The sequence below is a fragment of the Merops nubicus genome, unplaced genomic scaffold (genome assembly GCF_000691845.1).
Source record: "Merops nubicus isolate BGI_N331 unplaced genomic scaffold, ASM69184v1 scaffold7187, whole genome shotgun sequence".
In the NCBI taxonomy this organism is placed as follows: domain Eukaryota; kingdom Metazoa; phylum Chordata; class Aves; order Coraciiformes; family Meropidae; genus Merops; species Merops nubicus.
In genome coordinates this window covers 12,089-29,398 of record NW_008620901.1, presented here as the reverse complement: position 1 = coordinate 29,398, position 17,310 = coordinate 12,089, and the positions used below count along the sequence as shown (strand labels likewise).

The 17,310-nt window shown below is 45.3% G+C and overlaps 1 protein-coding gene across 2 annotated transcripts in view; it reads left to right on the top strand.

Moving 5' to 3' along the window:
• The window catches only part of LOC103776731 (gamma-aminobutyric acid receptor subunit beta-4), a 68,649-nt gene extending 56,316 nt beyond the window's left edge, over window positions 1-12,333 (top strand). Inside the window, exons 4-8 of one of the 2 annotated variants that reach the window (XM_008944255.1) lie at window positions 1,917-1,999; window positions 6,245-6,382; window positions 8,005-8,157; window positions 10,986-11,230; window positions 11,726-12,333. In XM_008944255.1, the coding sequence (XP_008942503.1) occupies window positions 1,917-1,999; window positions 6,245-6,382; window positions 8,005-8,157; window positions 10,986-11,230; window positions 11,726-12,103 (997 nt within the window). In that variant the 3' untranslated portion in view covers window positions 12,104-12,333. Of the gene's footprint in view, window positions 1-1,916; window positions 2,000-6,244; window positions 6,383-8,004; window positions 8,158-10,985; window positions 11,243-11,725 lie in introns of both variants that reach the window. The other variant, XM_008944254.1, reaches the window with a different exon arrangement.
• Window positions 12,334-17,310: the final 4,977 nt, after the last annotated feature.

The following is a 17,310-nucleotide window of genomic DNA, read 5'->3' as shown; positions in this document are numbered from 1 at the left end:
CCTCGGGCTCTTCTGGCAGGCTGCTCCTCCCTCCAGGTGTGCTCCACATCTGCTGCTCCGCTGGGGTCTGCTGTGCCCGGTTGCCCTGGCCCGGGAGGCTCAGGCTGGGAGAGCCATGGTGTCTCAGCAGCCTCCTCGCCACGGCCGAGCGGGAGGCTGTGGACGCAACACCTGCAGTCCCAAAGCCACGGTGTCTCCCGTCCTGCTATCCCTCTCCTTCCCTGAGCTTCCTCCTCCCCCCCAGCCGCATTACACATAAAAGGGTTAAGAGCTCACTTGGGCCCCCTGCTCGGAGAGAGGGCAGTTGCAATGTTTTATCTAGACCCAGTGAGGATATATATAAATTCCCTCCGTCTCTTCGGATCTATTTATAGCACGGCAGGCAGTGGCAAAGGCTCTCCTCAAGGCTTCATCTCCTACAAACAGTCTTCACAGACAGCAGAGAGATAAATTTAGCACACGAGATTTCTTAAAGAGCCAGCAGCTCTGTGGGGCTGCTTGCCTGCCCTGCTACAGCCCCTACCCCCATACTCTCACTGGGGCAGCCCTTTCCCATGGGTGCTTGCCCCCCTGCCTCCTCCCCTCCCTTTTTGGTTTTCTATTCAGCTTCACTCATTCTCTCCCCCTTTCTAGTCTCTTTTTCTATCATTGAGGTTTTCCTTTTTTTTTTCTTCATTTTTGCTGGTTCGCCATGTCATCCTCTGCTTTCTTGTTAGGGTTTTTTTTTCCCTCTCTTTTCTCCAAGGCCACGGGGCTCAGAACATAAAGCTTTCTCGTTAACAGTTCACTGGTTATGCCTACATAGTAAAAAATGTGTAGCTTGATTAATGCCTTCCAGATGGTTAATTGAAAAAAAAAAAAAAAAGAGGGAGAATGCAGCCCCTCTTCAGCACTCTGCACACATACATTGCACAGGAAGAAAACTGCATTAAAGGGTGAGGGGAGCAATATATCTGAGAAGTAAGGGCAGCCTGTTAACTCCAGGGCAGCATTGCCAGGGTAGTAAGTTAGGTGTTGATTTGTTCTGTCCCTGCTTCATCCTCTCTGCCCTCATCTATGCCACCCCAAAATTCCCCATCCCAGAAAGCGATGCTCCTTCATGCACAACAGGTACCACACACAAACCCTCCTTGTCCCCCTATGTGAACCCCACTGAGAGCAACATGCCACTCTGCTCCCAGCATGGGCTCTGACATCCCCAAAGCCACAGCAACCCTCATTCTCTCCCCATATTTATTTCTGGGGGGATACACATTCCCCCCACCGCATGTCTCTCACAAATCTTGATCATGCAGTTGGTTGCTTAAGAGTGACTGTTACCTGAGCTGTGAGCCCACGGGAGCAGAAGGGGCTGTTGTGGGGTCTGGGCTTTTGGATTTGGCAGTGCCACAGTGCGTGCAATGGAGGGGGCATGAGTGGGTGGGGACTGCAAGTAGCGTCATTAGGGAAGCTTGGGAGGAAAGGGAGGGTGATAATATGGTCGGTTATTCTTCTCCATAAGTCATTGCTGGGCAATTTCATTAATACATCTGTGTTATGGATGTGTGTTGGCTGTCTCTCTCTTACAAACTGACATGCCTCTCCTCTTCTCCCCTTGCCTGTAGCTCTGCCTACTCCTGGTTTCTTTGTCTCTCTCAAAAGAGAGAGAGAGGAGGAACACAAATCCTTTCCCACCCTGTTAATAGAGATACTGCCTTGCTGACGTGAGTCACGAAGGGTTTAAGCTGTACAGTTGAGGGTGAGCTGCATCCAACCCCCAACCCTGCACACCTCCCACCATGGATCTCCCTGGTTTCCAGGGAAACAGCTGCCCTAAATGCTGCCTGACTTTCACGTCTGCCTTTCATTTATCTTTTTTTTTTTTTTTTTAAATGAAAAAACACAAACCTGGTATTTTTTCTCCCTTCCATTTTCAGGATCACCACCACAGCTGCTTGCATGATGGACCTGCGGAGGTACCCCCTGGACCAGCAGAACTGCACGCTGGAGATCGAGAGCTGTGCGTATGCCTCACACCCGCCCTCCGGTGCTTGGTGCCCTCCGATGGCACCCTTCCCAGCCACAGCTATGGGATGCCTCCCAGGGGTGTCACAGCCCACCCCTCCTGGAGAATGTCCCCTGGGGCAGGACCAGGGTCCCTCAACAGCACTTCATCCTGAGGCAACCTCATGGCTGAAATGCCCAGGAAAATGGAGCTCTAGCAGCAGGCTGAGTATTAAAATCAGTCTCATTCTCAGAAGGGTGGTGGAAGCCTCCCTTAGCCCTAAGAAAGCTCTAGTAGCCTGCCCTCGATTGTGGCTGGCCCTGCTCTGTGATGAAGGTGGGACCAGAGCCTTCCTGAGTCCCCTCCCTGCCTGGATCTTCCCCTGACTCCTATGGAAAACCTCTCCCGACCGCACTGGTGGAGGAGGTCTGACTCTCCCTCATAAAAATGCACTGCAGTATCCCCTCAGGAGCGGTCCAGAGAAGCAGATCTCACAGTAATGATGATGCAGTTTCAGTGGTGATTATCTGAGAATTGCTTTTTTCATAAAAGAGGTCCCACAGCGTCCACAGTCGGGAGGTGCCAAGCCTCCTTCCCAGCCCTGCCTGTGCCCGGGAGCCCTCCTCCATCTCACTGCTAGTGCAGGGCGTGGTGTGGCATGGGAATTAGGTCCTGCTGGAGGCACTAGTGACATGTCATTTCTGGCACTCCCTAGCATTTTGAGAATAGTTCATGGTACAACCAAGAAAACAGAAGGCAGAGAATTACCCACATTCCCTGTGTTGTGATTTTGTTCTTAATGGGACATGTCAAGCCAATTTGTTAGTTGAAGCTATGTTTTCTTATGAGTTTTCTAAGATCCATGCAGACATGAAGAGACTCAATCCTTTCCTTCCTTTTGTCTGTTACACACTTGTACATTTGAAACCTGCAGGGCTCCATTTTGTTTGCTTCCAAGTCCACACAATTGAGGAATAACAATACTTTAATGGCTGGCTTAAAATCCAAAGTATATCCCACCACAACCCTCCTGCAACAAACCACCAAAATAACCTTTTTGTGGTGCAGGAGTGCTGGCTTTGTAAAACACTAGCAGGCAGCTGGGTTATCCTTCCTCACAGCAGCTCAGGACACTGACCTGCAACAGATAAGCCAGTACTGGCACTGCCTGTTGATCTCATCCCTCCATCCCAAAAACAGCCCTCACCACGTATATCCCTGCCTAGCTGTGTGCAAGGATTCAACAAAAACCTAATGAGGCAGGTAGCAAACAGGCTGTTAGTCTGACATTTTAAGATGTCTATCAGTGCTTTATGATATTTCAGGTTGAAATGACCTGTCTTTGTGAAAGTTATTTTACTTTTTAAAAGTAAAATGGAAATTTGGTTTTCTTTTCAAAGCTCGGAATCAAAGTGAAGCATTTATTTTTAGACTGAACAACCTTTCCCTTTCAAATGACTTTAAAAAATGCATTCCTGAAAAACGTGTTTGATTTCATATTGCATAATGCCATAATAAAATTAAAAAATGGTACCAAACACCAGCAGGTTATAGAATAAAAGGAATAGAGCTAGTTAACTATGAGATCTCCTAAAATTAGTAGCTGCAATTTGACATTTTCATTGCTGATTAGGAAGTAAGTTTGAAGTCACTGCTGTAAAATTTGCCGATGATGAAGACAGCAGTTTGTGTGTCTCTCTAGATGCACATTTGAACGCCTCCCAGACTGAATGCATCCTGAATGTGTTTGAATACAGCTAAATGCAGAGGTCTATGCCCAGGTGTGGGAGTGCAGGTCATGCTGCCAGGCCAAGGGACTTGAACCCACGCAGGTATTGGCCGGGGGAAAGGAAGAAGGGATGGTAGCCCCGAGAACCACTGCTGGAGGTTTTGCAGCAGGGCTCTGACAGAAACGGCTGGAGTGAGCCCTGGTTATATAAACCAGGGGAGTTGTGAGTCAGAGCAGGGAATCGATTGGCCTCTGAACACGTCGCTGGTGAGACGAAGGAAGGGACTCTGTTTCCAAAATTTAGAAAGGAAGTTGAGAAATCAGAAGACGTTGAGAAAAGATGCTAAAAAGTGGTTCAAGAGCTAGAGTAGATGTTTTGCAGTAAGAAACCTCAGTAGCTCAGTCTGGTTGGTTTGCTGCAAAGGAGGTGGAGAGGTGACTTGTTTACAGACCGAGTGCACCTCTGCAGAGGTGGAGTGCTGGGCAGAGAGGGCCGGGTAACCTCCTAGAAAAATTCAGAACAAACACCAGAGTCTGAAGGTCTGAGCCAGAGGAATTTAAAAGAAAAATTGCACACAATGTTTTTAGATTTGAGAATGTTTGAGCTGCTGGAATCAAGCACTGGGAGGAGTGGGAGACTTGACTGTTTTTTGCTGCTTTCTACACTTGGTCTCAGTGTTCTGGCAGAGACACTGCAACCAGATGCAAATACCAGTTCCTGTGCACAAAGCTGGCATACGCAAGGCAGTGCTACAGCCTGGGACACCCTCGTGTCTGCTGCAGATAAGACGATAACCTAGGAGTCCTGAATATCTGTGGGATCATGGGTGTGAATGCTTTTTCATTTACTGGCATGGGAGCAGGAGCATCCTATAGGAGGAGGAGGTGAGGTCCTGGCTTAGCTGATTTACATCAGAAGCAGATCTGGCACGGCATTCAGAAGATTATTATTTTTCAGCACCCTTGAATAAATGCTGTAGTGACTTAGAGTGCAGGATGTGGGCTTGGAGACTACATAGTCATCAAGTAATTCAGTTTGGGAAGAGACCTCAGGGTGTCTCTAGTCCAGCCTGCAGCTCAAAGCAGGGTCAGCTATGGTATCATAGCAGGGTCAGCAACCTGGTGTCATACCAGGTTGCTCAGCTTTTTATCCACTTGGGAGCTGCAGGATGACACTATCCTCAAAGGTTCAGCTCTGACATGGGGTAACCCTTGGGCAAAGGTTCAGCTCTGACATGGGGTAACCCTTGGGCTAGCTAGATGGAAGAATTTCTCCTCCATTCAACTGCTCTTCGTTTCACTGATCCTACTAATACACTGAGTGGCACCTCTCTCTAGTGGATGCTAGCCCTCCTGGGTATTGCTAGCCAGCTGCCTCTGCTGTGAGGGCTTGTGGATAAGGCAGGCAGCTGTGCTGCAGTGCAGCTTGTGAATAAAAGCTGTCTGTGGGCATAGGTGAGGATCATGCTCTAAAGGAAACCTTGCACCACGCCCTACCAAAGCCTGTGCATATCTTACTGCTTCTTTGCACAGAGGTGCTCCCATGACTTTGCTTAGCGTAACAGAATACCCATTGTGCATCAACAGGCATAGTGCTTCAAAATCCAGCTTGCCACATGTGTCGTTAATTTTCAAGTGGAGATGATTCCTTGCCCACAAGGGCAGGGCTGTGAGCACCACGCTGATGGGAGGGGAGCTGCGTGATCTTGTCCCCTGGGCCTCATTGCCCATGAGTTCAGAGCAGCTGGGGAGTCTTTCTCCTGGGACTATGGCTTTGGGCTCCTCAGCACTTCCAGCCTGTGTAGCCCTGTCTGACGTGTATAGTTTGGGTTTAAAGCAGGAGGCTGTACCCTTGGCTGTGTTACCAAATCCGTTACTCTGAAACACAAGGGTTTGTTACCAGCCTGGCTCCCCTTCCTCTCCTCCCACCACTGCTCTTTTCAGCCAGCACTTCATAAAAGCAGGCCCCAAGCTCAGACACTGACGACTTCTTGGCTCCAAGTTTTAGCTGTGAGTACTTAGAAGAGGGAGATGCTCTGATGTTAAAATTTCTTTTCAACTGCTGTTGTAAATCTCTTTCTCTCTGCGAATTTTTAGTACTTAGATTCTCTGTTTACCTAGTCCCCAGCAGAATGTATTGTGTGGCTTCCCCCTTCTGGTAAGAGGAGGAAGGTTTTAGGAAGCAAAACGCCTTGTTTGGTGCATTTGACAGAGGCTTCTGATGCACAAGCCCCTGTCATGTCAGCCACGGAGATTATGTAGCACAAGTCAAGGCCTGATGGACCACTTCTCACCTTGTTCTCCTGAATCCTAGCGAGAAGTGGGGGTTCTGACCAATTGTTTCCTCTTCTCCGGGGGACTGTACTACCAAGCTCGACCAAACAAGAGAAGTAGAAGGGAGGGGCTATGCTTGCTATTGGTTGGTGTGCACTTCCTTTGAATCCATTTGAGATCACCTTAGTGAAAACGGGGGTGTCATCTGCTCCAGCCTGTCATCTTAGTTCTCTCTCTGTGCTTCTTCACCTCTACAGACGGTTACACGGTTGATGACATTGTCTTCTTCTGGCAAGGAAATGATTCTGCTGTCACAGGGATGGAGGTGCTAGAACTACCCCAGTTCACCATTATTGAGCAAAGACTGGTCAGCAGGGAAGTGGTCTTCACCACTGGTGAGTCTCTGCTGAGGGGATCTGGTGGAATGTGTGAAGCTTCTGCTGATCGATATCAGTGTGGCTGCTCCTCTGAATCAGATGCTGAGGCACTAACTTAGGGTCTAGGCTTCAATTTAGGGTCCTGTTCCTTTGGAAAAGAAGCATCTTCTGTGCCCACACATCTTCTGTGGTTTTGTTTTGGTTTTTTTTTCCTTGTCTTCAGAGACTTACAGGATCATTTTTTTGTTGCCATTGCTTTCACTTCTTAGTGAAAACACCAATTGAACTCAAAACAGAAGCTCTTTAAAAGGTTCTCAGCCTTTACCTTATTTTTCTGTGATTTGCAACTGTCTCTCAAAGCTAATGTAGGTTCAAGATTATATCAGTTGAAAACCGAATGGTCTATGAAAAGATGCAAACCAATTTGTCCACAGCAATAAAAAGATCTGGAGGGAATACCTTGGACAGTTCAGATATTGCCTGTTGGGAACTTGAAGGGATTCGGATTTTCTGGCTGTCTTCACTTTGATCTGGCATGGAGTTCACTGCCAAAACAGCATGCCACACACCTATTTACACACCATTTACAGGACAATCCTGTAAATGCCATGAAATCACAGCCTGAGTCTATCAGCAGTGGTGGCAGGTGGTCATGTTGCTACAATAGTGCCATGAGGACATGCTGGGAGCAGGGTCCCCCTACAGTGGTAATCTGGAGACCCACAACAAGACTCCAAAAAAAGTTTTTAGTCTAAATAGGTAAGACTTTCAAAAAAAGACTGGTGAAATACTGTTCTCAAGATATGCAAATGGAACATAATGGTGAGAGACCATGACTTACTTTTTCCCAGTCTACCTCCTTTAATTGATCATTGAAGACTATCCTCCTGTTACTTTAGCTGCCAATCCACAATTACACCCATGTTTCAGGCTGCTGTATTGCCTAAGGGATGGAGGTGGGAAGGAAGAATGACTTGAACTTTGTTTCACACCAATGAGAGAGGCCCTGCTTTAACGTTGTCAGAATGATCCTGCTCCAGTGGAAAGATTATAAAAGTACTTATTGTCATCACTAACCCCATGAGGTTTGCTAAAAGATTAGGAGGAAGTTGCAAGAATTTGGTGAAGAAAAAAAAAAAAAGATCCACAGATTAACTAACAGTGCTCTATTTGCATATGAATTTGCCCAGTCTGACCATACCCATTTTTAAAACAGCATGGGAAAAATATGATTCAGATCTTCATTGCTGTTCAGAGGAAAATCTAGTACATGAAACACTGGAAAATCATCTTACTGCATCCGGATATAGGGTTGAAGTCTCCTGTGTAAGCCTGTATCAAATTGGCATGTACCATCATAGCAACTTCAGTACGGAACAGACATTCCCCCATGACGTCTGATATAATAACATAACTCTTGTAAAACTTCCTTTCTTCCTAATATTCTGAGCCACCTGAGCAAACTCTGAAGAGCCCTCTTCCAAAACTTGGTGAGTCTGCAAAACCAAGTAAAGAAAAAAAGAGAGATTTCTCATTATCTCTGCCTCATGAGAACATTTTGCAAATAAAACATCATTTCATAACCTGAGCTTTTACCATAAGTCCTCAAACTACTTCTCCCTTTAATGTCTTATTGACAGGTTCATATCTGCGCTTATCCTTGAGTTTCCGGATTAAGAGGAACATTGGTTACTTCATCCTGCAGACTTATATGCCATCTATACTCATCACCATCCTGTCCTGGGTCTCCTTCTGGATCAATTACGATGCTTCTGCTGCACGAGTGGCACTGGGTAAGTACCTTTTAATTTTAAAATTAAAAGAAGATGCCTTTTTTTGAGGGACATCAGCTAGGATAGCTGTAAGAAATAAAATACATTTTTCTTTATGAGGTAGCAGCTTAGCAAGCCATAGAGGTCTGTCGAACATCCCAACTGCAGGACTTCTTCTTCTGAGACCAAACTTCTAATTTTCATCCAGAAGAGCTACTTTTTTTTTGGTTCAGAAGTATCAATATGTCCTAAGCTTGAGCCTGTATTATTTGCATTGGTAAAAGTTCTACCATAAATTTCTGCATATGAAAGTTTAAACTCTATTACAAAAGCATAAGTGGTCACAGCTTCTCAGACATGTGAGAATCTGAGATGCCATGAGCCCACCAGTTCCTTCACGCTGGTTTGAACTTGGTTTCTTAAGAAGAGAATTCTGGGCACCTTTTGGTTGTTGACCTTTTGATCAACAGGTATGGCAGGACCAGTTAGTTGAACAGTAAATGTTGATTGTGGGTGGCCAAAGAGTATAAAAGTGGTAAATGAATGGCTAGGAAATTAAAATAAAAGTGAAAAACACAACAAAGTGACTTTATACATTTTCATTATATTTTAGGCCACATACAAACACTTTTTGTAGCTGAAGACCTTCACAACCAAAGCAAATGTGGGACAGTAGTTAAAGTCCAAGTTCTTCTTACGCACATGCTCCCCTAAATAAGAATCTTTTCCTATAAAAGGAAAAAAAACAGGTCTTTTAAGCAACAGAGGGGAAGCAGAGATGAATTGCAGATGATGATTTTGAAGAAGTAACCAGAGAAAAGAGGGATAGCTGGCATATAAGAATGGGGCTGTCTTACATGATAGAAAGTTCAGAGGAAACAGGAGAGATGAGGAGGGAGAAGGATTTCATCTATGAGTGGGAAAAGGCTCAGAAAGGCAATGGAGCACAGGTAGAGGCTGAGTCTTACAGAAAAGGTCAAGGGCTTAAATTAGCACTTTGACAAGACAGAGTTTGAGAAGACTCGAAGTAGGGGTAGTTTGTACAGAGATATAAAATAGATAATTTGGCTGTGCTTGCTTGGAGATGCTGCAGCAGGGAGACAGGGCAGGAACAAGAGCATCGTAAATTAGAAAGGTAAGTTGCATTGACAAGAGTATAATCAGTGAGAGAAGAAAAAGAGACCATGGCAGATATTGCTGGCACAGTGAAAGTACAAGCAGAAGGGTGGACATGAGATACACAGCTGTTGAATTTCTGCTGACGTCCGGATTCAAAGGAGAAGATAGAAGAAAAACATTGTAGATCAGAACAGGAACAGCTTTCCTGAAGCTGTTCCTGACAGCTCTCTATCTAACTTGTCCTTAAAAAACTCTAAAGGAGACTCCACGGACTCCTCTGGGTACTTTACCTCCAGATTTACCTCCTCGTACAGTCAAAAAGCTTTTCTTTCTCTCTGTCCTAAGTCTCTCTTGCAATTTGTCTAGTTTTTAACAGAGTTGTGGAGAACATTCTATTCCTACTCTTTCTTTGTGGCAGACTTCTGGATATTTAGACTACTGTCTAAATATAGACAATATAATGTATTGTATGCATATAAATATACCTCCCTTCTGTTTACTCTTCTGTACACCGAAGACTACTAGTTCTTAAAATCTTCTATCAGGAATTAGACTAAAAACATGGTGAGGCTGAGGAAACAGGGGAAGCAGAGGTCCAGGATACACAGAGAGGTTTGAGAGACATCACTGCACAGATAGGGCTGAAACCAGAGTAGAGATAGGGCTGAAACCAGAGTAGAGATAGAGCTGAAACCAGAAGAGCAAATTAAGGTCATGGAGACTAAGAGAGCTGCCAACAGAAAGATGTGGGTAGGCACTAGAAGAAAAGGAAATCATCAAGGTAGTAGGACAAGCAGGACAGCTGAGCTAAGGAAGTGGGAAAAGGAGACTAGGTGGAAGAAGAAAAGTTCCTGCCCTAAAAGAAGCAGGAAGGCTCATTGACATCTTTTTTAACCTGGTGGAAGACTGTCAAAGAGACAGATCTGAGGCCACTCTGACAGTCCAGAGAAGGGAAGAAGCTGAGAAGAAAGCAAAGAAGGGAACTGAAGCTGTGGGAGTAATGGTGTACCAGGCTTTTGGAGACTGAGTAGATCGGGAGAAAAAGTGTTCAATGAGAACAAGAAATATTTATTTAAGATGCAGGAAGTATGAGTAAGCTTCAAGAGGAGAGCATGAGAACCATAGAGGGAGTGTGTACAGATGATACTTGAAGCAGTAAGTAGTAAAGATGGTGAAAGGAAGGTGGGAATTGATGGGGTTAAGATGTAGACAGAAGCCTATAAGACAGGCAAAAAAGAGCACCGTGAACAGGGAATCTCTTCACTCTTTCTCCTACTGATGGCATTGGAAAGACACAGGAGATTGAAAGTCGTGTCAAAGATACTGAGGCATTCAGTAGTGTGGCAGGAAGCCTGTTGAGTTTATGAAGTTGAAAAAAGGGAGGAGAAGAGGTTATGGGACTGAGAGCAAAACTGAATGTTTTCTACCACACCAAGGGAAAGAAGAAGGATCAGAGAGGACTTAAAGAACCAAGGTCCAAAGGATGTTGATCCCCATCATCCTCATGATACTCAGCTTTAACATTTTGTCCTGCTGTTGGGAGCTGGTTTATTTTCTGCAGGAATTTGTACTGGGCAGCTGGGCTCAGAATAATGACCATATTCTTCCCAGTTGCGCTGCTCCCATCTCTTCTGAAGTTGTCCAGCTGTGAGGAGGGATGGGGAAAATGATAGTGGTGTTTCAGGAAAACGTTCCACCCTGGTAACAGAGCACCTACCCTCTCCTTACAGGGGTCACCACGGTACTTACAATGACTACCATCAACACCCATCTGCGGGAGACTCTCCCCAAGATCCCTTATGTGAAGGCTATTGACGTTTATCTCATGGGCTGCTTTGTCTTCGTGTTCCTGGCACTCCTGGAGTATGCTTTTGTCAACTACATTTTCTTTGGGCGAGGTCCCCGGCAGCAAAAGAAACAGAGCGAGCGGATTAGCAAGGCCAACAATGAGCGCCACCGTTATGAGGAGAAGAGGGTGAGAGAGCAGGTTTGTGCCCTTCTTTCATTGTGGCAGGAGAATCCAGACTCTCCACTGTCCATTCAGTCCTTGGTGAGCTGTGGAGCAGCCTTTCTCCTCATCATGAGAGATTTTCCAGTTTCCCTGTTTGGTGATTACTGGGAATTTTTTTCTCCTTGAACAGTTTGTCATCAGCCTCCAGCCAGTCTCATCAGGACCATACTCTAGCACAGGACAGGTGTACACAAAAGTACCCATGTAGCTTTTGGTCCTACTGTGTTGGCAGAGCCACACTACCCCACTGAAAAGTTTCTGACAAGCTCATGTGGCTAGTCCTTCAACTCCAGCATCAGTGAACAACATTTCCAAATGCAGAAGTCCAGCCTCAGAGCTCACAAATGACACCATCAGTGGTATTGTTACCCAGAAAAGAGTTCAAAATCATCCCTGATGGTGTGACTCTGTGTGCAGAGGACATCCCTACTACCTTTCTATCTGTCTCCCCTGTTCTAGGTTGACCCTTATGGTAACATCCTCCTCAGCACTCTGGAGATGAACAACGAGCTGCTGGCCACGGACATGATGAGCAGCGTTGGCGACTCTCGAAACTCTGTCATGTCCTTTGAAGGCTCAGGAATCCAGTTCCGCAAGCAGCTGGCCTCTCGGGATGGATTTGGTCACCACCCAACCCTGGACCGCCACATCCCTCTGACCCACCATGCTGCAGCCCGCAACCGTGCCAACTGCCGTCTCCGCCGACGGTCATCTAAGCTGAAGCTCAAAATCCCAGACCTGACAGATGTCAGCACCATTGACAAGTGGTCACGAATCATTTTTCCAATCACCTTTGGATTCTTCAACCTTGTTTACTGGTTGTACTATGTAAATTGATGCCTGCAGCCTCCGAGAGAGATAGGGACAGACACTCAGACAATAACAACACAGGAGTGTTGTGGTCTTTTGGGTTTGGGTTTTACTCTTTACTATCATTATCATTTATTCCTTTGATTCATTAGATTTATTCTAAGCTTACTCTTCTCTTTTCAGCACATGTAGAACCACAGAGTGTTGGAGAGGGTAAGGGAGAGAAGGGTATAAGGGAGGGGGTTGTGTTTCAGGGAGGGATGTGTTTGTCTTGATTTTGGTTTCCTGCTGCAGGACTTACTTAAACCACTGTAAAAACAAACAAACAAAACCACAAAGAACCAAAAAAGAAAGAAAAAAAAAAAGAAAAGAAAAAAAAAACACAAAAAAAAACAAACCAAGAAAAGTTTAAAAAAAGGGAAGGGAGGGAGATTTAAAGAAATGGAGTCAAAAACTGGTGGGAGCTATAGGTTATCTGGGTATCCTCACTAATATGCTATCCTCACTTCCATTTCACTACTGAATTTCATCTTTCTCTTCTCAGTATTATTATAGTTTTTTTAAATCTTTCTTCTGTCACTGCTTTTAACCCCTTCATGTTTATTCTTTCATGGATTCATGAGGTGGTTGGTGGGATTTCATTCTCATGCTACAAGATTGTTCTTTTTCTCTCTCCCTCTCTCTTGCTTACAAGCCTAAAAGAGTCTTTTAAACCAACAAATAAAAATATATTTATTTTGGAAGAGCTGGGAAAGGGGGAGGAAAAGGCAATTACTTGGGAGGGAAAGGGTAATGTGGGGTTATAGGAGGGGGGAGGAGATAGCTTATCAAAAACAAAGGCACATTTGCAAGTTGCCTTTTTCCACCTTCAGGAGTTTGCAAGCTGTTTGTCCTGTATGAATGTGTGTGTGTGTGTGCACATGTATGCACGTATGAATGTGAGTGTGCAAGCTTGTTTTCTGAGGAGGGGAGCTGGGGAGGGGGGTTTTATAATGTTTTTTGTAGGAAGAGAACACAGATGACATTTAACTGGGAGTGTTTTGGGGGGAATAGCAGGGTTTTGTTTACTCGTTGCAACTTTGTGAGGTTAGAGGTCAGAGTCCCAGCTTGTATGAGAAAGACAGAGCTGGGGACATAGTTTGTGCAAATACATACTTGCTGAGGAAAGAGATGGCTTTGGGCATCAGCAATGAGACAGTGCTGCTGTTCACTGCTGGCATCTGATCTGTAGTAGACTAACCTGATTCAGTCCTGAAAGGAGTAGTTGTTACTTATTATTCCCACCCCGCATCCTTCTTACTGAGTCTGGGGAGAATATCAACTGCAGGACTCCGAAAATTCAACCCTTGCCCCCCCTCCTCCCCAACCTGTTCCTTGTGCCACACAAGGGACTTCACACTCCAGCCCACCGAGTAACCATAGCCTGTGGCAAGGTGTGGGAAAGGATTGATATCATCTAACTTTGTTGTGCTTCAGGATGAAAAAATCCAGAAATTATAACTATCCCCTTTCCTATGAAGTTCAGAAGCAAATGGTGGGCTGGCACCCTCTGATCTGTATTGCTTCTATCAGGCCTTGCTTTATGTCTGTTAATACATGCAGAGTATAAAGAAGAGCACCCTGTGTCCCTTCTTGCAGAAGATAGACCTAAGGATGTAGTAGAGTTCCGTGGAGCATCATCCTGCTGGAAGACAATGCTCTTGAAACACTGGGCAGGGTGAAGGTTGCAGTGAAAATGCTGAGCTTGTCAGTGCTTGTGGAAGCCCCTAAATCTGTAGCAGCTTCTATCCACAGGCGCTCATTATAGAGGTACAAAAGAGTGTCTTGGCCTTGGACAGCAAGGCCAACTTTTTCCAAAGGAGCCAGTGGATTTCAGGAAAACCACTGAATTATTGGCCATTTTGCCAATCACTGATGAATGATAATCTCCCTTACAATATTAATAAAAGCCATGAAAATAATAAATTCACAAGTGCAAAACTTTAACCCTAGGGTCATCCTGCCATTCCTGGAGCAATGATGAGAACCTTGTTCTCACCTTATGAAGGTTTTTACATGCCAGACACACAGACATAAACACACACTGCCTTGAATCTAACCATCCCTTTATTTTCCTGCTAGCATTCTCTTCTTTTTTCTTGATTCTCATTGCTTGGGAAAGCAGAGTGATCCTCTGAGACCAGGGAAACTCTAGTTTTTCAAATGACAGATGCATCTAATGCACATCTTTTCATTCACTAATTTATGTCTGTACAGTGCTACGAAAATGTGAATCACTGACCTAGTAACACTGAAGTCATGGAAAGTTTTGCCTTGACTTGGATGAAGCAGGATCAAGGCTCATCAGAGTAATAAGTATTGTTATTTTTATATCAGTAATGTGTCTTATACATTTTCTACTAACAGAATCCTAAGCATAAAAATAGAGCATCCATCCTTCTCAATCGCCCCCAATTTCTGCCTCCCTCTCTCATGTTCATGCATGCACACATTCGGTTCAGGCCTCCCTGGACTCACCAAGGTTTTAGCACAACTGTTAAATCAGACTTAAGATTCCCAGCTGCCCTGCAGAACAGTCTCTTGCTGATTTCCACACTCAAGAACAAATGGGTTTTCCCAATATTGTTGCAGTTTATGGTCAAGATGGTTTTGTATAGGAATAAGAGACTGAAGAATGAATGAAGTTGGATGATAGGGCTAGAGCTGAATTGGGTAGATTTCTCTACCTGATGTGTAGGAAGTTAAAACTTTGCCAACGGAGAGTTACACTTTCTAGTGGGATTCTATTTGGAAATGGCTTTTAAATGTTTTAATGGAAGTTATAAAGTTGTGTTTTATGACATCAGCAGTATAACGTAGGTGGGTATATGCATGTCAGATGACAGCAGTTCCCAGATGGAGGCTGCCTATCAGCAGGTTCAGTTTTTAAGGGGAGTCTAACCAGCTGATTGATGATATCTAAACACCCTTTATATATGTGATTGCAGTGTAAAGGGTGGTCAGAACGATAGAACTGAAGAAAAGCGGTGGTTATAAGAAGCCTGTTAAGACTGGAGGGAGAACAAATGGCCATGTGGTTAAGAAATTATGAAGCTGAGGGACATGACTCAGGAACTCCAGTCATCTGGTAGTTGAAAAAAAAGCCTAACAAATGTGGGGTAGGAGTTGGGCACTGGAGAGCTCTCTCTGCTGGTCCCAAAGACTGGCAGGGGCAGCAGCACACAGATTATACAAAACCCATCTCTGTTCTTTGCTGCTGTGCTGAGCCCCACAGGGAGTGGGGTCCAGACTGATCCCATCCAGCACTCTGCAGGTACAGCCCAGGGTCTGTGCTGGAGATCAGGCACAGGAGGACTGTGTTTAATATCTGAGGCTGCAATCCAAGTTTCAGCCTAGAATTTCATAGTGACAATCCAAAAGCTTTCCAGGGATAAAGCTTTACTCAGCTGATTTCTTCACCTGCTGGGACTGGGAGCCAGAATCCTTTACTGTTGCCTCAGTTCTCTGTTGGCTGGGTTCTCTTTCTTATCAGGAGTCATCCTAGTTTCTCTCTTTGAATGTTTCTGACCTGGTATTATCAGGTTGGTTTTACTTCATAGAGCCAGTCTTAGTATATCCAGACATCTGGACTAGTTGGTCCTATACAATAATCTTTGCCAAAGAGTGTGTGGTCAGGACTCTTCACAGTTCAGGAACTGCCTTATAATTTCTGGTGATGGGGCAGAATGCTGGCGAACAACTGAGTGTCCTGTGAGTCAGATGGGTAATAGAAAATGTGTTCCCATATAGGAGAGAGGGAAGAATGCTGAAGGCCTTTAGAAATGCCCTCCTCCAGAACTGAGGTGGCACCTCTTCTCTTCCTCCTCCGTAGCTGTGTGCGTCCACCCCTAAGAAAGATGCAAACCCATGTTTTGTTTTGAGGTCCAGTGATCCCAAAAGGAGATAGCAGAGAAAGAAAGATAATTTAATCATACTCAAGGCTCAGAGGTTTCAAGCCATCACAGCCATGAGGGAAGGAAAGGCATGAAGCTCTCATGCAGTGGCTGCAAGGCTCATGTTATGGGAAAGGTGGAGGGGATTTTCATGCTGCAGCTTGTGTGCCAACTGCTGCCCACTTTTTCTTTGTGAAGGGAGAGCAGTAGGAAAAGGGGGAGGAAAGAGGGTGAGTGGTCTTCCAAAGTGGATCTGCTCCAGACTTTCACTGCAGTGGTGCAGGAGGCAATTCGGATTTGGATGCCTGGGGCAGGAATGCTGCTTGCTGTGTTGTGTTTTTTAGCAGAGACAGCAACATGAGCATAAGAGATGCTCCAGGCTGCCTGAGGGAGCTGGGCTGTGGGGCAATATATTGCACCTTTCCCATGCATAACGGCCTAAGGCAGGCATAAAGAGGAGGAGGAGAAAGAGGAGAAATAGAAATCAAACCTCTCTCAGGATATACATGGCCAACGCAACTCTATTGCTTCATTTTCTGATACTGTATAGTGCTGTCACTCAGGGACCTTTAGGAACTAGGACCTTGGGACTGTAATCCTACCTGTCCCCCTCCTATCCCCCCTTCACCTTTAGTATTGAGAACTGAAAAGAGAATGAAAGAAAGAGCATAAGAGGAAAATATTGCCCTGGTAGCAAACCCCTGCTATTCCATGGGTGAAAGTAAAGCTTTGGTCACTAAGGTAAAAGTGACCTTTTTATTCATGTCTCTAAGCATAAACCAGCCCATAGTGTATATAGGATAAGTTCACAGTGCATGAAACAAACAGGACTGTAGGTCTTAACTGGCATCCAGCTTTCTTGCATGCACATCTGACACCACGCCAGCAGATTATGTCTTGCAAATAAGTAGGGAACCTGCCAAGGCCTGGCACTTCCTCTGTCCGATGGACAGCACATCCACTTCCCAGAAACAGAGCCGTGCAGGGAACTGATCTGGCCAGTCTGTTTGACCAGATCTGCTGCAGGGGCTCTGGCAGGAGGAGATAAGGGGTGGGGGAGGGAGTTGGCTTTGTTTCCTTTTTTGTGGGTAGAAGGAAAGGGGTTTTTAAGCTCTGAGCTGTTACCAGGCAGAAGAGAAACGTCTGGAGCTGCAGATGAAAGGACAATGGCTTTAGGGAAGGTGGTTACAGAAATCCTAATGGAGAGGATGGGATGAGGAAGCGTCCAGAGGATGGGATGGGGAGAGCTTCTAACTTCAGAAGCAGAGCACATGGGAGAGAGGTGATGAAAATATATGTGCA